Below are 26,874 nucleotides of genomic sequence, written 5' to 3' on the forward strand. Positions count from 1 at the left end.
ATGTGGAAGTTCACGGTTCACGTATTGCTGAAGCCTGGCTTGGAGAATTTTAAGCATCACTTTATTAGCGTGTGAGATGAGTGCAATTATGCGGTAGTTTGAGCATTCTTTGGCATTGCCTTTCTTTAGGATTGAAATGAAAACTGACCTTTTCCAGTCTTATGCCCAGTTTTCCCATTTATTGAAAAGACTCTCTCTTCCTTATTGTATATTCTTTCCTTCTTTGCCATAGGTTAATTGACCACATAAGTACGGGTTTATTTCTGGGTTCTACATTCTGTTCCATTGATCTGGGTTTCTCTTTTTATGTCAGTACCTTTCTGTTTTGATTAGTGTAGTTTTGTTGTATAGTCTGAAGTCAGGGTGTGTGATTCCTCTGGCCCTGCTCCTTTTTCTCAAGATTATTTTGGCTATTCAGGATCTTTCATGTTTTCATGCAAATTTTAAAGTTATTTGTTCTAGGTCTGTAAAAAATGCCCTTAATATTTTGATAGTGAAAGTTGCTCAGTCGTGTCTGACTCTTTGTGACCCCATGGACTATACGGTATTTTGATAGGGATTGCATCAAATATATAGATTGCCTTGGGTAGTATGGTCATTTTAAGAATATTAATTTTTCCCATCCATGCACATGGTATGTCTTTTCATGTGTTTATGTCACTTAAATTTGTTTCATCTATATCTTATAGTTTTCAGAGTACAGATTTTTATCTCCTTAGATAGGTTTATTCTTAAGTATTTTATTCTTTTTGATGCAATTGTAAATGGGATTGTTTCCCTAATTTTTTCTAATAGTTTGTTGTTAGTGTATAAAAATGCAACAGATTTCTGTGTACTAATTTTGTGTTGTTCAACTTTACTGAATTAGTTAATGAGCTCTAGTAGTGTTGTGGCGTATCTTTAAGATTTTCTAAGTATAGTATCAGGGCTTTCTCAGTGGTAAAGAATCCACCTGCACTGCAGAAGACACAGGGACATGGGTTCAATCTTTGGGTCAGGAAGATACCCTGGAAGGTGAAATGGCAAAGTTGTATTTATTTCCAACTCTTAGTTTCATTGATTGTTTTATTGTCTTTTTAATCTCTGTTTCATTTATTTCCTTTCTGATTTTTATGATTTCTTTACTTGTTAATTTCAGTTTTGTTTGTTCTTCTTTTGCAGATTAGGTATAAGGTTAGATTGTTTATTTGAGACTTTTCTTGTTTCCTGAGGTAGACGTGTTATCACTACAAACCTCTTAGAACTGCTTTTTATTTGTCCCTTAGGTTTTAGATCCCTGTGTTTTCATTTATCTTTTTTCTCCAGGTATTCTTTTAAATTTCTGATTTCTTCAGTGACCTACTGATTGTTTACTAGCATGCTGTTTTTAGAGTATTTTTCCCCCCTTGTGGTTGATTTCTAGTCTCATACTGTTGTGGTTAGAAAAGATACTTGATGTGATTTCTGTCTTCTTAAATTTATTGAGAATTGTTCTGTGGCCTAACATGTAATCTATCCTGGAGAATGTTATATGTGCACCTGAAAAGAATGTGCAGTCTGCTATTTTGGATTAAATGTTTTCATCATATAACTATTAATCTGTATCATCTAATGTGTCCTTTAGGCCAATGTTTCCTTACTGATTTTCTGTCTAAGTAATCTGTCATTGATGTAAATGGGATATTAACGTCCTTTACTATTATTGCCTTGCTGTCAGTTTCTCCTTTTTTGTTTGTTATTATTTGCTTTATGTATGCAAATGCTCCTTTGTTGGATACACGTCTTTACAATTGCCATAACTTCTTGTTAGATAGATCTCTTTATCATTATGTAATGTCCTTCTCTGACTCTTGTTACAGTCTTTGTTTTAAAGTCTATTTTGACTCATATAAGTATTTCTACCCCAGCTTTCTTTTCTTTTCCATTTGCATGGAATATTCTTTTAGCTTTTGCTAGTGCTGAGATCTTCATATTAGAGGGATGTTTTTATGACTTTTTATAGCAGTGTGGTTAATGATCCACAAATCAGGAGATAGAAAATGATATTGTTTTGGATAATCTTCTTCTAAACAGTCTTCTTTTTAGAGAAGGCGATGGCACACCACTCCAGTACTCTTGCCTGGAAAATCCCATGGACGGAGGAGCCTGGTAGGCTACAGTACATGGGGTCACGAGGAGTTGGACACGACTGAGCAACTTCACTTTCACTTTTCACTTTCATACATTGGAGAAGGAAATGGCAACCCACTCCAGTGTTCTTGCCTGGTGAATCCCAGGGACGGGGGAGCCTGGTGGGCTGCCGTCTATGGGGTCGCACAGAGTCGGACACGACTGAAGCGACTTAGCAGCAGCAGCAGCAGCAGTCTTCTTTTAGTATTTCCTAACACTTAGTTCCAGTGCCCCATAGTAATTTAAATTCAGCTTGCTGCAAACTATACCCACTTGTGTTTTTCCCAAAAACTCTTTTCCCTCTGAACTTCTAACTGTGTAGTACTATGCACTTCTTCAGTTCCCAGAGCAAAAAACCTACGACACACCCAGCTTCTTGAGCATGAGATCAGTGCAGTGTACAGGGCCTGAACAGAAGAAAGCCATCTTCATGGAGTTTAATGTTCAGTGGTTGCCATCTCAAATGCTTAATGGTTCGTTTTTGGATTTGTGTTTTGTAAATCAAGTCCAGTGAAACAATGGAGCATGTGCAGGGGCTTGAAACCAAGGCACGGTTCCACCTCCTCCTGCCTCTCTGGGATGGATTCTGAGTTCCCCACTTTCCTATCCCCTGGATCCCAGCCACCCTTCCTCACCCTCTGCTTCACTGAGCCACAGCTATCACAAGCTGTAACTTGTGCACAAGCATGAGAAACATAGGGATTGGGCTGCACACTCTTGGCAGGGCTGTCCTTGTCCCCACCTGTCATCTTCACTGGTGTCTGGCAGGTGGCCGGAGACCACAGCTCAGTTGAGGCAAGCCTCTTGTTCATCCTTAATTCCAGGATCCTAGTGAGTTGTAGTGGCAGCCATGGGAAGAAGCCTGGCCCAACTTCTGTGCCCTGGGCCAGGCACACGGGTTTGGTGGCTGGGGAAGGGCAACCTGGTAGCCAGTGGGTCACCCACACACTAAACTGTGGTCTAGGGCCCCAGGTTACTCTGAAGTCTGAAGGTCTGAGGGAGCATGACATTAAATAGCAAATTAAAAATACCATGGCAAATGGAGAGAGAAAGACTCTGGGAAATGTTTTTATTTTATCATCTTTAATGATACTGTTTTCCTGCTTTTTGAACAAGGGCCCTTATTTTTTCACTAAACCCCTCAGAGTATATAGCTGGTCCTATCTAATACAGTAAAGATTTTAACTCATCTCCTGGCCTCCAAGTCCTCCTTCATCCACTTAAGCTTTCACAATGTTACCAGACTGGGCTCTCTAAAATTTAAGCTTGGTCATTCTCCCTTGCTTAAAGTGTTTTAGCAGTTCTCTTTGGCCCCATGCCCATGTTGTTGTTGTTTAGTCACTAAGTTGTATCTGCATCTCTGTGACTGTAGGTTGCCAGGCTCCTCTGTCCGTGGGATTTTCCAGGCAAGAATACTGGAGTGGGGTGCTATTTCCTTCTCCAGGGAATCTTCCCGACCTAGGGATTGAACCCACATCTCCTGCATTGGCAGGCAGATTCTTTACCACTGAGCCATCGGGGAAGGTTCTCTCCCCTATGCCCATGGACATGACCAAATTTTGAACACTTTATTTGGCTTGCACAGTGAGTTCTTTCCACTCTCCTCCCTCTCTCCCTTCTTCCTTTCCCTCATTTGAATGTCTTCAGACATAACTAACTTTTCCTCCAAAAATCATCAGTTACCTGCTGAAACCTTTGGCATATAACTTGTTTTTTACTGGATGATCAAAAACAAAGTTAACTTGGCACAGAGAGCCTTTCATTATCTAGTTTTCAGCTGCCCTTCCAGTCTCATTTCTTTATATTCAGTATCCTCTTCCCTACCCCCAGTTTTCTAAGCCTCCAAACTGAAAAGAGTGTTGTATCTTAGTGCTGCATCTTTGTTTAGCTTAAGTTCCTCAAACAAGTTTTCCCACGTGTCTTTGTACATTTCTGCCTGTTAAGGCCACCTTCTATACTCCCTAAAAGTATTTTCATCCTTCAGAACTCAACTCCAGTGTCTTCTTAACATTAGCCTTGACCTTCTCTGTCCTTCCTTCAGAGTGGACATTTACCCATTACCATTTATCTGTATCGTTGCCTTCCCTGATCTGTGATATTCTAGTTCGTAGTCTCCAGAATGAGTGTACATACCTCAGAGAGTACACTGCACAGTCCACTTGGGTTGCAAAAAGAAAATAATAAATGTTTGAGTTTTAAAATTTCACTGTTTTAAGATTTTTATTTTATTGACTATTTTTTAGTCATATATCAAAACATTCTTACAATTTTATAGATGAGAAGTTTTAGGAATGCACACCAACAGTATTTTACTTATTTGATACATAGTCAAGACAATTTAGGGGCTTCCTCAGTTAAAGAATTCTCAGCCTTAAAGAATCTGCCTGAAATGTAGGTTCAAGCCCTGGGTCAGGAAGATCCCCTAGAGGAAGGCACAGCAACCAACTCCAGTATTCTTGCCCAGAGAATCCCTTGGACAGATGAGCCTGGCGAGCTACAGTCTATAGGATCACAAAGAGTCAGACACAATTGAAGCAACATCCCCTGGAGAGGGAAATGGCAACCCACTCCAGTATTCTTGCCTGGAGAATCCCATGGACAGAGGAGCCTGATGGGCTACAGTCCATGGGGTTGCAAAGAGTTGGACATGACTGAGCGAGTACACTTACTTACTTAAGCATGTATGCATGCAAGACAGTTTAAAAACTACTCTTCTAGGACGCGCCCTTTTTCACTATTCCCACTCCAGCATTTATTATTTGTAGACTTTTTGATGATGGTCATTCTGGTTGGTGTGAGGTGATACCTCATTGTAGTTTATAGTTGCATTTCTCTTAATAAATTAGAAGTGCTGAGCATATTTTCATGTGCTTTGGGGCCATCTGAATGTCTTCTTTGGAGAAATGTCTATTTAGATCTTCTGTCCATTTTTTGATTGGGTGGTTTGGTTTTTGATACTGAGCTATGTTACCTGTTTATATGTTTTGAGTGTAATCTGTTATTGGTTGCACCATTCACAAATATTTTCTCCCATTCTGAAGGTCATCTTTTCATTTTGTTTATGGTTTCCTTTGCTGTCCAAATCTTTTAAGTTTAATTAGGTACCATTTGTTTATTTTTATTTCCATTACTCTAGAAGATGGATCAAAAAAGCTATTGCTGCGATTTATGTCAAAAGTGTTCTTCCTTTGTTTCCTTCCAGGACTTTTACAGTATCTGGTCTTACATTTAGGGTCTTTAATGCATTCTAGTTTATTTTTGTGTGTGGTGTTAGAGAATGTTCTAATTGCATTCTTCTACATGTAGCTGTCCAGTTTTCCCAGTACATTTTTCTGAAAAGATTATCTTTTTCCATTGTATATTCTTGTGTCCTTGGTCATAGTATTTGACCATAGGTACATGGGTGTATTTCTAGGCTTTTCTAGTGAAAGTTCATTGTCCCATTGATCTATGTTTCTGTTTTTGTGCCCATACCATACTGTTTTGATTACTGTAATTTTGGTAATAAAAATGGTATAACCACTATGGAGAACAGTATGGAGGTTCTTAAAAAGCTGAAAATAGAACTATCATGAGCCTGCAATCCTACTCCTGGGCATATCTCCAGAGAGAGCCTTATCAAAAAGATACATGTGCTCCAATGTTCATTGCAGCACTGTTTAAAATAGCCAAGACATGTAAGCATCCTAAATGTTCATTAAGGGATGAATTCATAAGGAAGATGTGGTATACAGTGATATACAGTGGAATATTACTCAGCCATAAAAAAGAATGAAATAATGCCATTTGCAGAAACATAGATGGACCTAGAGATTACCATACTAAGTAATACAAAGACAAGTATCATATAATGTCACCTATGTGTGGAATCTTTAAAAAAAATGATACAAATGAACTTATATACAAAATAGAAATAGATCAACAGACATAGAAAACAAACTTATGGTTACCAAAGATGAAAGGGGAATGGGAAGGATAAAATAGGAGTTTGGGATTTACACACTGCTGTATATAAAATAGGTAATGACAAAGACCTACTGTATAGCACAGGGAACTATACTCAGTATTTTATAATAGCCTATAAAGGAAAAGAATCTGAAAAAAAAATAAATATATATATATATATATCTGTAACTGAATCACATTGCTATGCACCTGAGGCTGTCATAACATTGTAAATCAACTGTACTTCAGTAAAAATGAAACTTAAAAAAACAAGGACAATATTAGAAAAAATAACTCTTAGAAAATCAAGACTGTGTCTTATTCATTTAAGTCCAGCACTGACCTTTTCTTCTTCCTAATCTGTTTATAAAAACTCAATAAACAGGTGACATTCATGATTGCCTAAGACATACACATTGCAAAGACACTAACCTTTTTTGCCGTAGCATTTTTATCATTAGTAGATTCTTTCAAATTAATAAACATATATTGGATTTAAAAAAAAGATTCTACCTTATCTGTTAAGGAAAATAGAATTAAGGGTGGAATACAGTGAGTAGAAAGAAAAAATTTTCTTTCACTGGAAGGCCTATGAGATTAATGGTAAAAAGAGTGACTCGTGGGGACTATCTTAGTTTGCTTCTCACTCAAATTATAATTGAAAGTGTAGGAATGTGGTCTGCTCTCAGCTTTTTAAAAGTTAAATGGAAAAAAAAAAAAAAAAGCTAATACATCTAGCAGAAGGGAAGGTCAAAACCTGATGATCTGTCCTTGGCTACCTGGGCTCATAGTTTATGCATTCAGTGAGACCATCACTGTCACTCAGGAGCACTTCTCCATTAAAATCAGCTACCTGCAGTTCAGAAAGGCTTTGCACTCTTCTGCCCATATGATCTAAGGCCAGTGTCACCTGCCTTTTTAATTCTGCCAGAGTATCAGTACAAGGATCTTATTAGCATTTAAGAATTTGGACCAAGAATAGGGAAAAGAGTTGTAAGACCCATATTTTTTTAATGTATATTCAACTTTTTTTAATGTATGTTCAGCTGGCATCTCCCTTGTGTGACCAAGAGAAAATTGTTTGACCTCTTCTGAGGCCTTATGGTGCCTTTTTTATGATAATGAAATATCACACAAATATTTTAAGATCTTGCCAATTTGCAGATTAAAAGATATTGTATACTAAGAACTAATTTGTTATTATTTTGAAGCCTAAATTCATAATAGAAGAAAATTTTTGCAGGATTAGAAAGAAGTACAGTTAGGAAGTAGCCTCTAGAAGTTGTATAACTATGCCTAGTAAAATCTTTTCCCTGGTGCCCATCTCCCTGCCTTCTTCCACTTAATTGTGTACTTGAAAAAGAAGAGCTTATCCTGGCTAGTAATTAGATTGTTTTACTTTGTACCTTTCACTCACTACCATTTCCATAATATGGATTTTAGGTGCATTTTGTTTCACCAGAGGCAGGAAAAATTTTATTTTTTTTTAATAATAGGTTCCAAAACCCTCCTTTATCTGCAGTGCTGTTATTCTTAGAGTCCTAGAAATGAGAGCTAGAAAACTTCAATTAAATTCATCTAGTTCATCTCCCCTGACAATGAAAAAACATCTTTCATATTATATTATATGATGCTTTTTTCAGGCTTCCATGATAACCTCTGGGAGACTGTCCAACAGACTAATAGACCTCACTTAGAGGGAATGTTCTCATTCTTAGTTTTGACCCTTCATTTCTAATTATTTGATTCCTGAAAGCCATCTTCCTTAATATTCGTACTCTGTGAACTTGACTATGATCAGCAGTCTCTTCTAGTGGTAAGAAAATCAACATATACCTCATTAGCAGGAACTGAGGGTGGTCTATATAAGTGTGTATTTCAGATACTAAGTTTTTCCTCTTTAAATACCAGATTTGGTTTTATTTTAATAATATTGAGGTTATTTTTTCCCTTCAGATGTATTAGATCTTTTCCCTGCTTTCTTGAGTGAATTGGAATTTTCCTAATTCAGTTTAATCATTATTCACTTCAGTTCAGTTCAGTCACTCAGTTGTGTCCGACTCTTTGCAACGCCATGAATCGCAGCACACCAGGCCTCCCTGCCCATCACCAACTCCCAGAGCTCACTCGGACTCACATCCATTGAGTCAGTGATGCCATCCAGCCATCTCATCCTCCGTCATCCCCTTCTCCTCCTGCCCCCAATCCCTCCCAGCATCAGAGTCTTTTCCAATGAGTCAATTCTTCACATGAGGTGGCCAAAGTACTGGAGTTTCAGCTTTAGCATCATTCCTTCCAAAGAACACCCAGGGCTGATCTCCTTCAGAATGGACTGGTTGGATCTCCTTGCAGTCCAAGGGACTCTCAAGAGTCTTCTCCAACACCACAGTTCAAAAGCATCAATTCTTCGGCGCTCAGCTTTCTTCACAGTCCAACTCTCACATCCATACATGACCACAGGAAAAACCATAGCCTTGACTAGACGGACCTTTGTTGGCAAAGTAATGTCTCTGCTTTTTAATATGCTGTCTAGGTAGGTCATAACTTTCCTTCCAAGGAGTAAGCATCTTTTAATTTCATGCCTGCAGTCACCATCTACAGTGATTTTGGAGCCCCCAAAAATAAAGTCTGCCACTGTTTCCACTGTTTCCCCATCTATTTCCCATGAAGTGATGGGACCAGATGCCATGATCTTCGTTTTCTGAATGTTGAGCTTTAAGCCAACTTTTTCCCTCTCCTCTTTCACTTTCATCAAGAGGCTTTTTAGTTCCTCTTCACTTTCTGCCATAAGGGTGGTGTCATCTGCATATCTGAGGTTATTGATATTTCTCCTGGCAATCTTGATTCCAGCTTGTGCTTCTTCCAGCCCAGCGTTTCTCATGATGTACTCTGCATATAAGTTAAATAAACAGGGTGACAATATACAGCCTTGACGTACTCCTTTTCCTATTTGGAACCAGTCTGTTGTTCCATGTCCAGTTCTTACTGTTGCTTCCTGACCTGCATACAGGTTTCTCAAGAGGCAGATCAAGTGGTCTGGTATTCCCATCTCTTTAAGAATTTTCCACAGTTTATTGTGATCCACACAGTCAAAGGCTTTGGCATAGTCAATAAAGCAAAAATAGATGTTTCTCTGGAACTCTCTTGCTTTTCCCATGATCCAGCGGATGTTGGCAATTTGATCTCTGGTTCCTCTGCCTTTTCTAAAACCAGCTTGAACATCTGGAAGTTCACGGTTCACATATTGCTGAAGCCTGGCTTGGAGAATTTTGAGTATTACTTTACTAGTGTGTGAGATGAGTGCAATTGTGCAGTAGTTTGAGCATTCTTTGGCATTGCCTTTCTTTGGGATTGGAATGAAAACTGACCTTTTCCAGTCCTCTGGCCACTGCTGAGTTTTCCAAATTTGCTGGCATATTGAGTGCAGCACTTTCACAGCATCATCTTTCAGGATTTGAAATAGCTCCACTGGAATCCCATCACCTCCACTAGCTTTGTTTGTAGTGATGCTTTCTAAGGCCCACTTGACTTCACACTCCAGGATGTCTGGCTCTAGGTGAGTGGTCACACCATCGTGATTATCTTGGTCGTGAAGATCTTTTTTGTACAGTTCTTCTGTGTATTCTTGCCACCTCTTCTTAATATCTTCTGCTTCTGTTAAGTCCATACCATTTCTGTCCTTTATCAAGCCCATCTTTAAATGATGTGTTCCCTTGGTATCTCTAATTTTCTTGAAGCGATCTCTAGTCTTTCCCATTCTGTTGTTTTCCTCTATTTCTCTGCATTGGTCACTGAGGAAGGCTTTCTTATCTCTTCTTGCTATTCTTTGGAACTCTGCATTCAGATGCTTATATCTTTCCTTTTCTCCTTTGCTTTTTGCTTCTCTTCTGTTCACAGCCACTTGTAAGGCCTCCTCAGACAGCCATTTTGCTTTTTTGCATTTCTTTTCCATGGGGATGGTCTTGATCCCTGTCTCCTGTACAGTGTCACGAACCTCAGTCCATAGTTCATCAGGCACTCTATCTATCAGATCTAGTCCCTTAAATCTATTTCTCACTTCCACTGTATAATCATAAGGGATTTGATTTAGGTCATACCTGAATGGTCTAGTGGTTTTCCCTACTTTCTTCAATTTAAGTCTGAATTTGGCAATAAGAAGTTCATGATCTGAGCCACAGTCAGCTCATGGTCTTTTTTTTGTTGACTGTGTAGAGCTTCTCCATCTTTGGCTGCAAAGAATATAATCAATCTGATTTTTGTGTTGACCATCTGGTGATGTCCATGTGTAGAGTCTTCGCTTGTGTTGTTGGAAGAGGGTGTTTGCTATGACCAGTGCATTTTCTTGGCAAAACTCTATTGGTCTTTGCCCTGCTTCATTCCGTATTCCAAGACCAAATTTGCCTGTTACTCCAGGTGTTTCTTGACTTCCTACTTTTGCATTCCAGTCTCCTATGATGAAAAGGACATCTTTTTGTGGTGTTAGTTCTAAAAGGTCTTGTAGGTCTTCATAGAACCATTCAACTTCAGCTTCTTCAGAGTTACTGGTTGGGGCATAGACTTGGATTACTGTGATATTGAATGGTAATCATTATTAGCATTCTGCAAATATATATTAGGTAGCCCACTGTATACTAAGCATTGAAGTAATATAATGATGAGCTCAATAATGTTTGCCTTTAGGAGTTAAGACTCAGTAGGGGATATAAAATTGAAAGACCCAAGAATTATCGGTCAAGACAGGAAAACAGTATGAACAAAAGATCTTAGGTAATTAAAAGTGAGAGACTAAGTCCTACTAGAGAAATCAAGAAGGATTTTGTGAGGAGTTGGTATTCAAAATAAATAGTGTAGGAACAACTGAGTGGCCCTTTTTGGGGGGAAAAAAAGATAAAATTAAATGTGAGATATATCTTTTACCTTATATGAGAGTAAACTCCAAATGCATTAGGGATCTAAGTGTAAAAAATAAACCATACAACTACTAGAAGAAAACAGAGAGGAATTTCCTCTTTACTTTTAACAAACACTCTTCTTTAATGAATGATTACTGAAAAGCTAGAAGCAAAAAAAAAAAAAATTTTAAGACATGTCAAAAAACATCATAAAGTTAAAAGACAACTGACCGATGCACAACATATGGATATCAGCACTTACAAATGAGAGACAAATGATCAAAACCTCAACAGAAAAATTGAAAAAAGAGATGAATAGATAATTCTCAAAAACTATAAAAATTTTTCTGAACATACAAAAGCAACGTTCATACAATCAGAAATGCAGATCAAAACAGCATAGAGATACTACCTCACCTTTTAGCTACCAAAAACTGTCGAGTATGATAAATTCAGTTGGTGACGGGAAACTGACACTCTCATATATTGCTGATGGGAATGCAAACTGGTGCAGCCCTTCTAGAGGGGATTTTAGCAAATCTACACATGCACCTCTCCATCCAGCAGTCCCACTTTTAGCTGTCTGCCTTCAAAATACAGCCTCCACCATTATGAAAATACATATATACAAGGTATTCCTTGCAGCATCGTTTATAATTGTAAAATATTGGAGGCAACCTAAATGCCCACCCATAAGAAACTAATTACATAAATTATATGTGCAAGGTAGAGTAATGGTCTCCCAAAGCTATACATATCTTAATATGCAGAATATAGGAATATGTTGCCATAAATGGCAAAAGAGGCTGTTGCAGATGTGGTTAAGGCTGATGACCTCAAGGTAGGAAGAGTATCCTAGATTATCCATTATCCAGGTGGTTTCATTCTAGTAACAGGTAGTGGTGGTGGTTTAGTTGCTTTGTTGTGACTGATGCCTGTGACCCTATGGACTATAGCCTGCCAGGCTCCTCTGTTCATGGAATTTCCCAGGCAAGTAACAGGAGGCCTTAGAAACTGAGAACATTTAAGGGAGATACTACATTGCTAGCTTTGAAGATGGAGGAAGACGACCAGGAGCCAAGGAATATAAGTGACCTTAAAGTGCTGGAAAAGGCAAAAAACACATTCTCCCATAGAGCCTTCAGAGAGGAATAAAGCCCTGCTGACACCTTGATTTTAGCCAGATGATACCTGTGTTGGACTTCTGACCTACAGAATAATAGTAAATTTGTACTGTTTAAGTCACTGTGTTTGTGGTAATTTGTTACAGCAGCAATAGAAAACTAGTACAGTGATAAACTGGTGAAATTAGAATTCTGTAATTTCAGTCAGTATGTCACTGACCATGGTTCTTGACCTTACTCAGTAGCAACTGGTAAGAAGAGACAAGAAGTTCAGGCAGGGCTCTATCTGGGCCCTGTTGCAGCAGGAGGGAGTGAAAGCAGATAATAATTTTCCTTGCTGTCTCCTTATGGGCAGGCAAGCAGGTTCCTTACATGGAGTGAAGGTCGGGGTGAGTAGAGGGGCTGAGCCAGAGAAGTGGCTTAGGTAGTCTGCCCACCCCTTTGTGGTGCTGTGTGCAGGGAGCATCCACAGTACCCTACTTTTGCTCCAGCTCCTCAGAAGTGGCATTTGGGCTTTTGGGCTTTTTGTATCTTGTTGTTCATAGTTTGCCCCAACTGCACATGTTACATGTATGCAGCTATTTTTAGTTCCTTATAGTTTTTTTGTATTTTGTTGCTGGAGGACATGCTTATCCAGGTGAAAGCACTGCAGCAAAGGGTCCCAGATGCCAGCCTATCTTAAGTATGGTAACTGTGTTAATTTCCTAGTTTTCATAATTATGTGCACGCTCAGTCACTAATTCATGTCCAACTCTTTGTGACCCCAAGGACTGTAGTCCGCCATGCTTCTCTGTCCATGGGATTTCCCAGGCAAGAGCACTGGAGTGTGTTGTAATTTCTTCCTCCAGGGGATCGACCCAGGAATGAAACCCCCATCTCCTGTGTCTCCTACATTGGCAGGTGGATTCTTGACCACTGAGCCACCTGGGAAGTCATAATAATTCTATGGTTACATAAGATGTTACTGTTAGATGAATCTGGACAAAGGGAAAACTCTTTGTACTATTTTTCCAAATGTAAAGCACAAAATATCAAAGATTCCTTCCCTTTTCAAGATCCCCGCCCCACTCACCTCACTGAAATATTTATGTTAGTCACCATTTCTTTTCTGCTATTCCTCTGTGAATTTCCAATGGCTTTTAACTCTTGTTAAAAAGTAAAGACTTGTTTACAAAAATTTTTAGTGGATTTATTCTTAATGGATTCAAAATGGAAACATCCCAAAAGTCCATTGGTTGGCAAATGGGTAAGCCAGTTTTGGTACATCTGTACAGTGGAATAAAAAGGAAGCAACTAGTAACACATGCCCCAGTATGGATAAATTTCAAAACCAGTATGCTAAGTGAAGGACGACTCTTTACCACATAATTCCATTTATATAACATTCTAGAACAGATGAAACTATAGGAACAAATCAGATTAGTGGTTTCTAAGGGCTGAGGAAGGAGGAAGGGATTGACTATAAAGGGGCACAAATAAATTCTTTGAGTGATAGAAATATTCTGTATCTCAACTGCAGTAGTACACATTTGTCAAAACTCATCAAACTGTACACCTAAAAAATAGTGAATTTTGTTTATAAATTACACTTATATGAATATAATTTTTAATAGAAAAGATATATTTAAAACATAAAAAGTTGAAAATAAAAGGTTTAAAAACTTTTAACTGGAAGATAATAATCAAAACAAATATGGCATAACAGTGTTGTATCAAGTGAAGATAAATCTTTACAGCAAATTATTGGGGATAGAGAAGGTATGCTTTATATCTTCTAGTGGTAAGCATATCAATAAGTTATATTATGATGCTATATATAATTATGGGGCTTCCCAGGTGACACTAGTGTTAAAGAACCCACCTGCCAATGCAGAAGACATTTGAGATGTGGTTTTGGTCCCTGGGTCAGAAAGATCCGCTGGAGAGGGCATGGCAACCCACTTCAGTATTCTTGCCTGGAGAATCCCATGGACAGAGGTACCTGGTAGGCTACAGTCTGTAGGGTCGAAAAAGAGCTGGACATGACTGAAGAGACTTAGCACACACACACACACACACACACAACAATTATAATGTTATATAATACTATTTTACTTTTATATTTTAATATAATCTAATAATATCATTGGCATAGTTTAGATATAATCAGTGCATATATGTTCACTCTATTAACTTCTGTGCTTTTGTATGTTTAAGAGTTTCATAATAAAAGTTTCACTTCCTTTAACAAAAGAGAATCATTGGATGTGTGTCAAAAATCCAATCTGCTTCACACCAGAGATTCTGATTCATCAGCTCTGCGCTAGAAAAAACAATTGTAATTTATGATAGAATCTTTTCTTTTCCTCTGTGATGCTCAAATTTGTAGACAAACAAAAACAAAACAAATAACCCTACATCAAAAAGCCCCACTAGAGGAGAAATTACTCACACTGAAGCTGCTTATTAACTATAAAGCACTTTATAGCTGTTTATTGTTTTGCTATGATCCTTGTTACCTGGAGTTTCCCTTTCTGTTTAGACTTCCAACAAGTGGAAGATAAACTAAGTAACATATTATAACTGAAAAGTAAAGTTTGACATTTTCAGTTACCCTTCCTTTTCCTTTTTCCTTGTTAGCTTTCTACAATTAGATTTTAGTTAACATTTATCAAACATCTACAAGTTCCTAAGTTACATTAAGAGAACAAGCAAGAGAGTCGGTTATGTATGACATAGCCCTTCTTAGATAATTATGAACCATAGTAATATGAAGAGCTAAAATATACAAAACACACAGAGACTAATTTACTCATTAAACTGAAACTTAAAAAGCAAGAATAAAAACAGTTCTCACCTGGTTTCTAGAAGGTGACATTTTCTTGGTATGAGTCATAGAACATTTTAAGGAACTGCTATTAAAATTACTTAATCACCTAGAATCATTTAATCCCTTTTGTGGTCACTGGTACGGAAAAGTCTCAAACAGGATTAAAGCAAGGTTCTGTTGCACCCCACTCTGTGTGTGTGTGTGTGTGTGTGTGTGTGTGTGTGTGAGAAAGGTGATGACATGTCTCTCTGCTGCCTCTGTGTGTGTGTGTGTGTGTGTGTGTGTGTGAGAGAGAGAGAGAGAGAGAGAAAGGTGATGACATGTCTCTCTGCTGCCTCTCTATTATGTCTTAAGGGAACAGCAGCAGCGCTAGGACACCCGCAAGTCAGTGTCTGATTACCACCACTGAGGCTTCTGAGAGCGGTTGCATAGCAGCAGTTTTATTCCAGTTACCAATCATGCCCTGATAGCCAAGTTCGGTCTTTTGGGGGTTACTCCAGTCTGTAGGTGGTGAACAACTTTTATCGCTATCTTAACATTCACCAAGCTGCAGAGAAAGACACATTTGATTTTATCTCTTTCACTGGCTGTTGCTAATTTTAAGCCTTATTTTGACAAAAAAAGAATGAGTATCAACTTCTTAATCTAAGTCATTTTAATTGTATCAGTTGCCATGAGAGTGTTGTTGTTTAAAACAGTAAGCGTTTTACTATTTTTAAGAAGTGTAAAGGGTAGCAAGAGCATTTCAAAGGAAACTTGGATGGGGTAGGATTTGTTTAAAGGGTTTTATGGGTGTTCTTTCAGACTAGGTTTGAGTCATTTAGAAGGACGAAATCAAGTTTATTTGTAGTCTTCTCCTTTGTTTGCATTTATGCTATGGGATTTTTAGGGTACATTTATAGGAGTATCATTTATTCTCCAAATTAACATAAGACATAGATATCATAACTGTATGTGAAAGAGAGAGAGAGATTTTCCTAACTGGTATTCATCTATTTTAAAATTTTATATTTGGATTTTTTTTCTCAGTAACCACAGAATCAGTTACATATAAAAGTAACTTCAGTAGGATTTCAGTTTTACTCTAGTTTAATTTTATAGATAGGAGCCTTAGGAGCAAATTTTTCTACATCAAATGTCACATTAGTGGAGGTTTTTAATTTGTTTTCTTTTTTCCTCTCATATTTTTGAATTGTTGTATTGCATTTCTATTTCTTTATGATGTATAATTCTATAATAAGATACATGTAGAAATTAAGTATAGTGTACATTTTTGAACTGTAGTGTTGGAGAGGACTCTTGAGAGTCCCTTGGACTGCAAGGAGATCCAACCAGTCCAGACTAAAGGAGATCAGTCCTGGGTGTTCTTTGGAAGGAATGATGCTAAAGCTGAAACTCCAGGACTTTGGCCACCTCATGAGAAGAGCTGACTCATTGGAAAGACTCTGATGCTGGGAGGGATTGGGGACAGGAGGAGAAGGGGACGACAGAGGATGAGATGGCTGGATGGCATCACCAACTCGATGGACGTGAGTTTGAATGAACTCCTGGAGTTGGTGATGGACAGGGAGGCCTGGCGTGCTGCAATTCATGGGGTCACAAAGAGTCAGACACAACTGAGCGACTGAACTGAACTGAACATGGGAAAATGCATTATAGTATAGTACTTAGAGTATTCAAAGAGAAATTAGAATGTGGAGAATTAGTATAGTATTATGGTTAAAAAGCAAGAGTTCCAGAGTCAGACCACCTGAACTTGAAGTTTTACTCTGACTCTTGGCAGCTCTGTGACTTGGGAAAAGCCAGAGAACGTCTCCATATCTCAGCTATTGATAGACAGTGATCAACTGCTCATGAAGAAAATGAACTGCTCATATATTGCACATTCCTGCTTAGAATCATATTAAAGTTTCATAGCTGAGAGTATTTTTCTAAGAAAAGCAAATACTTATTTATGACTGCTTTGAATGGTCTTGTCTCTCATTGTAGATTTCCTTAGAAGTCAGAGCACAAGGTGAGGTCCTTACAGTGGCCTCCAGGATCTACACAGCATACCGCCTACCCCACTCCCCAGACCAGCACCATCATGCTACCTCTCTGACCTCATTCCCCACAACTCTTCTTACTGCTTTCTCCATTCCAGCCTAAGTGACTTTTTGACTCTTTTTTGATCATACCAGGCATGCTTTTGCCTTAAAGGCTTTGCCGAGCCTAGTCACATTGCCTGGAATGCTTTTCCCTTCCAGTATGTGCTGGAAGTACCAAGGCTGACTCACCTCCTTCAGATCTTTATTCAATATAATCTTCATGAGGTCTGCAATGACCACTTTGTACTCCCAATCCTCTTTACACAGCTCTGTTTTTAACAGTGGTTTTCTCTTGAATCCCTGGTGGCTCAGAGGTTAAAGCATCTGCCTGCAATGTGGGAGGCCCGGGTTCAATCCCTGAGCTGGGAAGATCCCCTGGAGAAGGAAATGGCAACCCACTCCAGTATTCTTGCCTGGAGAATCCCATGGAGGGAAGAGCCTGGTGGGCTACAGTCCATGGGGTCACAAAGAGTCAGACACGACTGAGCTACCTCACTTTCACTTTCTTTTGCTAATTTACTTTGTTCTTTGTTTATTGTCTGCTTCCTTCCACTGGTATATAAGATTAATGAAGAAAAAGAGTTTTGTTTGTTTTGTTCATTGATATATCTCAAGTGCCTCAAGTATCTGACAAATAAATATATGAATAAATGAAGCTTTTTCAGTACTAGCATTACACTGGATTTAAATTCTGACTCCTCACCTATAAACTCTATTACTTATATCAAGTTATTGAATACCTACTTTGTGGAGTTGTTCCATGAATTAAATGTCACCACATATTGGAAAGCACCTGGCCAGTGCTTGATAACCCAGGAGGCCTTCAATAAATTCTTTCAGCCAACAAATGTTTACTGAACACTTATGATATACCAGGTATCACTTACAGGCACTGGCATATATCACTGAGCAAAATAGCCCCAAATCCCTGATGCTATGGGAATTATTTCTAGTTTGCTTTCCTTTCTTCGTTGCAGTAGTTTCTAGAAGGAAAAAAATCATGATTTCACCAACCTGTTCAGTAGTCTCTCATCCTAGATTCATTTCAATTAATACTTATAGGTACCCATTTTCCATTACTTTAAAAGTACTTTTGCATTCAGTTATCTTATTCTTTGAGATGGCCTTAGGAAGAGAAATTTTTAATCCTCATTTTACCTCTAAGAAATCTGAAACCTCAAAGTTATGATTTGTCCAGTGTCATTCACCTAGGAGAAATTTGAGCCAGGATTTGAAGCCATACTTCCTGACTCAGGGTTCCCTATTCTCTCCATGGTGGCACTTTTACCAGAAGCACCATGATGGGTTTTATTCATTTCACTGCCTATTTAATTTCAGTTCTACAAACATACATTGGGCCCCTACTAGATGGCCAGATACCAACCTTGCCCAGGAATGCAAAAATTGTTTAGTCCCTGTCCTGAGAAGTTTAGAATTTAATAGGGACGACTGTTAACACATCAGTGGGTATGCAGCATGCTAAATGTAACACTGGCTATATTTATAGATTCTTGGAAGCACATAGGAGGGACAATTAATCTAAACAGTGTCAGGGATTGCCAAAATAGACACCTTAGAGGAGATCATGGCTCAGCTGAGTCTGAAAGGATGACTTAAACAGGGAAAAGGGAAGGAATATGAGCAGTAGCAGAGAGACGTGACAAATTGGAGGCTTTTAGAGTTGCTGGTGTCTAAAGCACTAAGCAGGGAATGGCTAGGGATCAGGCTAGAGCAGTTAGTATCTACCAGATGATACTACATGCTTAGACGTAAAACCGTTACCAGGACCATTCTCTTAGGTAGCTTTAGGTCAATTATTCCCATCCACTCAGCAGTAGCTAGGGCTGTTCACAGTACAGAGCCTACTGACCTGTATATAAGGAATTGCTCAGAGGGGCTGGTGGGCAAGAGGACATACCATACACTCTGAGGCTTCAAAGAGGAAATAATGTTGCTGGAAGGCTCAGTGCAACCTGGTTGGTCCAGGCAAAGGTATAGAAGGAGCCAAGCTTTGAGTTAAATAGTCTTCTCAGATGAAAACCATAGTTCAGTTATATCAAGGAAATGAAAACAGAATTTTGTAGTAGCTTCTACTACCTCACCAACAACTCTGGGCCGTCTTACAATTTCCCTTATCTGTATTCTGTAAACAACCATAATTTTAAGCTTTAATCTCTGTGGTGGATTTTAAGATAGATATAGCATTATCAGTTCACTTCACTTCAGTCGCTCAGTTGTCTGATTCTTTGCAACCCCATGGAACATAGCATGCCAGTCCTCCCTGTTCATCACCAACTCCCAGAGTTTACCCAAACTCATGTCCATTGAGTCGGTGATGCCATCCAACCATCTCATCCTCTGTCGTTCCCTTCTCCTCCTACATTCAATCTTTCCCAACATCAGGGTCTTTTTAAATGAGTGAGCTCTTCGCATCAGGTGGCCAAAGTATTGGAGTTTCAGCTTCAACATCAATCCTTCCAATGAACACCCAGGCCTGATCTCCTTTAGGATGAACTGGTTGGATCTCCTTGCAGTCCAAGGCAATCTCAAGAGTCTTCTCCAACACCACAGTTCAAAAGCATCAATTCTTCGGTGCTCAGCTTTCTTTATATTCCAACTCTCACATCCATACATGACCACAGGAAAAACCATAGCCTTGACTAGACTGACCTTTGTTGACACAGTGATGTCTCTGCTTTTGAATATGCTATCTAGGTTGGTCATAACTTTCCTTCCAAGGAGTAAGCATCTTTTAATTTCATGGCTGCAGTCACCATGCAGTGATTTTGGAGCCCAGAAAAATAAAGTCAGCTACTGTTTCCACTGTTTCGCCATCTATTTGCCATGAAGTGATGGGACCGGATGCCATGATCTTTGTTTTCTGAATGTTGAGCTTTAAGCCAACTTTTTCACTCTCCTCTTTCACTTTCATCAAGACGCTTTTTAGTTCTTCTTCACTTTCTGCCGTAAGAGTGGTGTCTTCTGCATATCTGAGGTTATTGGTATTTTTCCCGGCAATCTTGATTCCGGCTTGTGCTTCCTCCAGCCCAGCGTTTCTCATGATGTACTCTGCATATAAGTTAAATAAGCAGGGTGACAATATACAGCCTTGATGTACTCCTTTCCCAACTTGGAACCAGTCTGTTGTTCCATGTCTATTTCTAAATGTTGCTTCCTGGCCTGCATACAGATTTCTCAAGAGGCAGGTCAGGTGGTCTGGTATTCCCATCTCTTTCAGAATTTTCCACAGTTTATTGTGATCCACACAGTCAAAGGCTTTGGCATAGTCAATAGATGAAAGCAGATGTTTTTCTGGAACTCTCTTGCTTTTTCGATGATCCAGTGGATGTTGGCAATTTGATCTCTGGTTCCTCTGCCTTTTCTAAAACCAGCTTGAACATCTGGAAGTTCATGATTCACATATTGCTGAAGCCTGGCTTGGAGAATTTTGAGCATTACTTTTCTAGTGTGTGAGATGAGTGCAATTGTGCAGTAGTTTGAGCATTCTTTGGCATTGCCTTTCTTTGGGATTGGAATGAAAACTGACCTTTTCCAGTCCTGTGGCCACTGCCGAGTTTTCCAAATTTGCTGGCATATTGAATGCAGCACTTTCACAGCATCATCTTTTAGGATTTGAAATAGCTCAACTAGAATTCCATCACCTCCACTAGATTTGTTTGTAATGATACTTCCTAAGGCCCACTTGACTTCACATTCCAGGATGTCTGGCTCTAGGTGAGTGATCACACTAGTGTGATTATCTGGGTCATGAAGCTCTTTTTTTGTACAGTTCTTCTGTGTATTCTTGCCATCTCTTCTTAATATCTTTTGCTTCTCTTAGGTCCGTACCATTTCTGTCCTTTATCGAGCCCATCTTTGCATGAAATGTTCCTTTGGTATCTCTGATTTTCTTGAAGCGATCTCTAGTCTTTCCCATTCTGTTGTTTTCCTCTATTTCTTTGCATTGGTCGCTGAGGAAGGCTTTCTTATCTCTTCTTGCTATTCTTTGAAACTCTGCATTCAGATGCTTATATCTTTCCTTTTCTCCTTTGCTTTTTGCTTCTCTTCTGTTCACAGCCATTTGTAAGGCCTCCTCAGACGGCCATTTTGCTTTTTTGCATTTCTTTTCCATGGGGATGGTCTTGATCCCTGTCTCCTGTACAATGTCACGAACCTCAGTCCATAGTTCATCAGGCACTCTATCTATCAGATCTAGTCCCTTAAATCTATTTCTCACTTCCACTATATAAATGTAAGGGATTTGATTTAGGTCATACCTGAATGGTCTAGTGGTTTTCCCTACTTCAATTTAAGTCTGAATTTGGCAATAAGAAGTTCATGATCTGAGCCACAGTCAGCTCCTGGTCTTGTTTTTGCTCACTGTGTAGAGCTTCTCCATCTTTGGCTGCAAAGAATATAATCAATCTGATTTTTGTGTTGACCATCTGGTGATGTCCATGTGTAGAGTCTTCGCTTGTGTTGTTGGAAGAGGGTGTTTGCTATGACCAGTGCGTTCTCTTGGCAAAACTCTATTAGCCTTTGCCCTGCTTTATTCTGTAGTCTAAGGCCAAATTTGCCTGTTACTCCAGGTGTTTCTTGACTTCCTACTTTTGCATTCCAGTTCCTGTAATGAAAAGGACGTCTTTTTTGGATGTTAGTTCTAAAAGGTCTTGTAGGTCTTCATAGAACCATTCAACTTCAGCTTCTTCAGCATTACTGGTTGGGGCATAGACTTGGATTACTGTGATATTGAATGGTTTGCCTTGGAAACGAACAGAGATCATTCTGTTGTTTTTGAGATTGCTTCCAAGTACTGGATTTTGGACTCTTTTGTTGACTATGATGGCTACTCCATTTCTTCTAAGGGATTCCTGCCCACAGTAGTAGATATAATGGTCATCCGAGTTAAATTCACCCATTCCAGTCCATTTTAGTTCACTGATTCCTAGAATATCAATGTTCACTCTTGCCATCTCCTGTTTGACCACTTCCAATTTGCCTTGATTCATGAACCTAACATTCCAGGTTCCTATGCAATATTGCTCTTTACAGCATCAAACCTTGCTTTTATCACCAGTCACATCCACAACTGGGTATTGTTTTTGCTTTGGCTCCATCCGTTCATTTTTTCTTATATTATTTCTCCACTGATCTCCAGTAGCATATTGGGCACCTACCGACCTTGGGAGTTCCTCTTTCAGTGTCCTATCTTTTTGCCTTTTCATACTGTTCATGGGGTTCTCAAGGCAAGAATACTGAAGTGGTTTGCCATTCCCTTCTCCAGTGGACCACATTCTGTCAGACCTCTCCACCATGACCCATCCATCTTGGGTGGCCCCACACAGCATGGCCTAGTTTCATTGAGTTAGACAAGGCTGTCGACCATGTGATCAGATTGGCTAGTTTTCTGTGATTGTGGTTTCAGTCTGTCTGCCCTCTGATGCCCTCTCTTAGTGCCTACCATCTTAACTTGGGTTTCTCTTACCTTGGACGTGGAGTATCTCCTCACGGCTGCCGCTCCTAACCTTGGACATGGGGTGTCTCCTCTAGGCCACCGCTTCTGACTTTGGACGTGGGGTATCTTGTCTCTGCCAATTATACATTCAGTTCAGTTCAGTCACTCAGTTGTGTCTGACTCTTTGCTACCCCATGAACCACAGCACACCAGGCCTCCCTGTCCATCACCAACTCCCAGAGTCCACCCAAACCCAATAGCTGGACAAATCAACTTTCCAATCTTATTTGTCGTTACAACTCATAATTTACCAACCAAACTAAATCTACTTAATGTATACCCTGTGTGGTGTTTTTCTCAAGCTGTGGTCCATAGAGTACCCTTGCTCCTCAATTCCTCCAAACCCAAATCATGTCTTCTCTCTGGGACCTAGCATATACCACTTCTTCCGTATAATGTCCCTTCATTTCAATAGATGATGCAACCTCTTCTGTCTCTGAACTCCTGAAATAATTTCCCATGTACCTCTCTAAAATAATACCATGTTTCATCAATTCCGAGATGTACATTTTTTCATCTTTTAACATCTCCATAGTTTATCTTTTAAAACATGCCATTCATCATCAGTGTTCTTAAAAGAGAGAATATATCATGGTATTTTGTGGAAAAACATGAATAACAACTACTCTGAGTAAAAAAAAATAGTTCAGAAGAATGAAGAAGCATTAAATACCTTAACCAGTTTTGTGTATGTTCTTTCTTTGTGTACACTATGTGATATATGACAAAACCTGCCAACCTAAGTCATTAAAAAGACAACTTCTTTAATGCAAAATAAAGAGTCTAAGTGATGTCATTTTGTTATAGTTTAATTGGCAGCTTTTTTTCTTAGTATTCATAAAATAATGGTGTGACAATCACTGTTGTCCTAGATTCAAAGAAATAAGATAGTTTTATTTTGTGATTAAATATGTCAGGCATATTTATGTCAGGCATATATGTCTGGCATATATGTCAGGCATAATATATAATATACATATTATATTTATTTCTAGTCCTGTATTAAACTACAAGCCTTTTGAGGGCAAGGATTTTATTTAATCTTTGGTACCCTTACAATAGCTGTTATGATGCTTTATACCATATACATATAAAATAAATATTTAATAAATAAATGGATTAAAATATGAAGTATAAGATAAAAGTGCCACAGAAAGATAAAGTACTATATTAGTGAACATCTACTAGTACATTCTCAGTTAACTACTTAACTATAGTTTTGTTAGAAATGTATTTATATATGGTATTTAGTTGGGTCCTTGGGCTGAATCTCAACTTAGGCTTATGGTTTTTGAACCAACAATAAATGATCCTAATAGAATTCTATAAATTTCGATCTGCTTGCTGACTCCATTCTTAAGAAAATGTGATGACTCATCTTTTTTGAATTATAGAAGGTAGTAAATAAAACCTCTGCCTTGGAGAACAAATACCAGTGACTTTCACTAATGATGCTAAGATTATACAGGAAACCAGCAAATGCCTGTCTCTAAGAAGTATAGTACTGTAAAAATTGCCTTGTTTTTTTTCCTTCCAATCAATCTCAGTAACACCTATAACAAAAAACCTGGGAAATCAAAAACAGCTTAGGGAATTTTGTCTATGTGATATTTTCTAGTTTTTATCCTTATTCTTTGGACTACAAGAACAAGAAATAACATAAGCATTTTTCTTCAGTCAGCTAAATAGTTCCAATTCTGATTGAAATAAGTAATTTCCATCATTCTCTCAGAGTGCTTATGTGTTTGCAAACCATACTTAGCGTGGAACAGCGGTGGTAGTCCACTCTGCTGTTCACCGGATATCTCCACTTATCTTTCTGGATTGTACGTTCTTTCCCTGTTAAAGTTAGGCGTGGTCATGTGGCTTTTTTGTCTAATAAAATGAGACCATTAGTGACATAAAGCTTTCAGAGCAAGTACAAAATTCCCCACACTTCCTTTATCCTGCTGCAACAACTGTAGAAGCACAGAGGTGGAGCCACCCTTAGCGCAAGACCCTGTGTGAGCATAGCATAGAGCCAGGTCCCCATCACGTTTGACCTGCTCAGAGAGACGTAGTGTGTTTTGTGTGAGATTATTATTTTGTGTGTGTGTGAAATTTGTGTGTGATATTTTGTGTGAGATTATATTATTGTAAAGTTATTAGATAAGTATAACCTAGCTTGTTGTGATTAATATAGTCTTTACTCCAAAACAGTGGGGTTTAATGGTAACTAAAAGAATATAACAGATTTGATGTGCTGTTATTGGCCTAGTATTTCTTTCTTCCTTTTGGAAATATTATTGTATACAGATTCTATAAGCTAATAATATTCATCACCAGGTCATTAGAGTCATTTCCATGCAACAAAATACTTTCCTTTGAATTACAATCTTTTGTCAAAACATTTTGAGGTACCTCTGTAAGATGTCCTTTCATCTGCCAACAGTAGAATTGTTTCTTAAAAGAAATGCTCATTGATGTTCATTCTTGTATTTATTTTTTGTATTCAGCAAGCTTTTTTGAATGTCCATTATTTGCCAGGTGCTAAGACTGGACGATGTTCAGGGCACTCTGGGTGGTTTGGTAGAAGTGGCACAAAGCAAGCAGGGGCTAAAAACTATAAGGCACTTTGCTCTTCTGAAGCCTAGGTGCTTCACTGGTTTCATAAATGATACATACCAATTTCATTTTGAAATAGTTAAACTATATTTAAAAGTTAACATCATAAATACCATATCCAAGATGACATAGATCAAATTATGCCACTGTTGAGACCACCAACTTATGACCTTAAAACTTAGAAGTTTCTTTACCATAGCTAGTATAGGGACAGTTTAAGAAATAAGAACTTAAGTGCCATCAAAAACTCTAATTCTCCCAGTTATCTTGGAAGAAAACGAATTTTAGCACATTACCAAGTGGTTTCCAGCAACTGTGTTTTACAAATTAAAAAATTGAAAGCTGGATTCTGTTTCTGGTCTTCATTATAAGAATCTGAGTAGCTTTTATAAAGGCAGTGCAGACGACTTAGGAGATAGCAAGGTTCCCCTTTTGTTCTTTTTCCTATCACCTTCTGCCTTTTCATTCTAGGGGTTCTTCAGCAAGCGCCTAAAAGGCTCCATCAAGAGGACCAAAAGCCAGTCAAAGCTTGACCGAAACACGAGCTTTCGGCTTCCCTCTCTTCGCAATACCGATGACAGGTAGGCGTTCACTTGCTTAAAACACAGAAAGCAATTTTACAGTGCATTTTGGTAAGATACTTTGGTCTTCTCTAACTGTGCATCAGTGATAGTCCTAGAGAACTGATAAAAAAATTTACTTTTTTGTCTTGCTCATATTGAGGCACGGTACAAAATATTAGCTTACATACCAAACCAGTTTAAAAATCTTATAATATTGGAGAGTGTGCAGATACCTAAGAACTAATTTAAGAGTCAGTTGTGCTGTTTCTGTCGAATTGTGTTCTAGTGGTCCAAGGTGTATCTTTCTTCTGTAGAATGCCTTTAAGGGATGCTGATGGCTATAGCTAACATTTTCTGAGCACTGTCCTAAATGCTTTATATACTTTATCTTGTTTAATCTTTAGAATAACCCTGTAAGAGAAATACTAATATTATCACCATTTTACAGATGACAAGGTTGAGAAACAGAGGTTCCAAGTTTATACTGCTTAGTAAATAGCAAAAATGGTATTTAAACTTCGGCAGCTTTGCTCTGAGTCCATGGTCTTCACTGCTGTCTTGCTCTTTGTGTATACTATATGGACTCGGCCTTATTAATTTACAGTCACATCTAGAAGGCATGTATGAAAAGGAAGCCTTGAGATTTTTCTGGTGGTCCAGTGGCTAAGACTCTGCTCCCAATACAGGGGGCCCAGGTTCGATCCCTGGTCAGGGAACTAGATTCTACATACTACAACTAAAGATTCCACATGCCACAATGAAGATCAAAGCTCCTGCATGCCACAACTAAGACCCAGCGCTGCCAACTAAATAAGTAAAAAAAAAAATAAATTTTTTTTTTTTTTTAAAGGAAGCCTGGAATTCAATAATTAGTACTACCAGCTTGAGCAAACCTCACATGCATAGCTCTCGAAGGATAACAGCCTTCTAAAATGATTGAATGCATGCTAGAACACATTTGTAATAATTCATGTCTCCACAATGCTCAGAATTTAGGAAATGGTACTCTTGTGTCTTGACACATCACCACTGTCACCAGTATTTACTGAGTGCTTACTCTGTGCCAGGTATTTTTAATGTAGTCTCTCATGTAATGCAATGAGATTAGATACTATTTTACAGATGAGGAACTAAGGCAAAAGAGATTGAGAAGCATGCCCATAGTCACACAGCTAATTAGTAGAGTT

General features: G+C 38.6%; 1 protein-coding gene across 10 annotated transcripts in view; it reads left to right on the top strand.

Annotated features, from left to right (window-relative positions):
• RASAL2 (RAS protein activator like 2) overlaps positions 1 to 26,874 on the top strand; it is a 397,752-nt gene that overhangs the window by 309,136 nt on the left and 61,742 nt on the right. For all 10 annotated transcript variants that reach the window (XM_005217241.5, XM_002694157.7, XM_003587091.6 and 7 more), the window contains one exon: positions 25,596 to 25,705. In XM_005217241.5, the coding sequence (XP_005217298.1) occupies positions 25,596 to 25,705 (110 nt within the window). The remainder of the gene's footprint in view (positions 1 to 25,595; positions 25,706 to 26,874) is intronic.

Source organism: Bos taurus, chromosome 16, assembly GCF_002263795.3.
Source record: "Bos taurus isolate L1 Dominette 01449 registration number 42190680 breed Hereford chromosome 16, ARS-UCD2.0, whole genome shotgun sequence".
NCBI classification, from domain to species: domain Eukaryota; kingdom Metazoa; phylum Chordata; class Mammalia; order Artiodactyla; family Bovidae; genus Bos; species Bos taurus.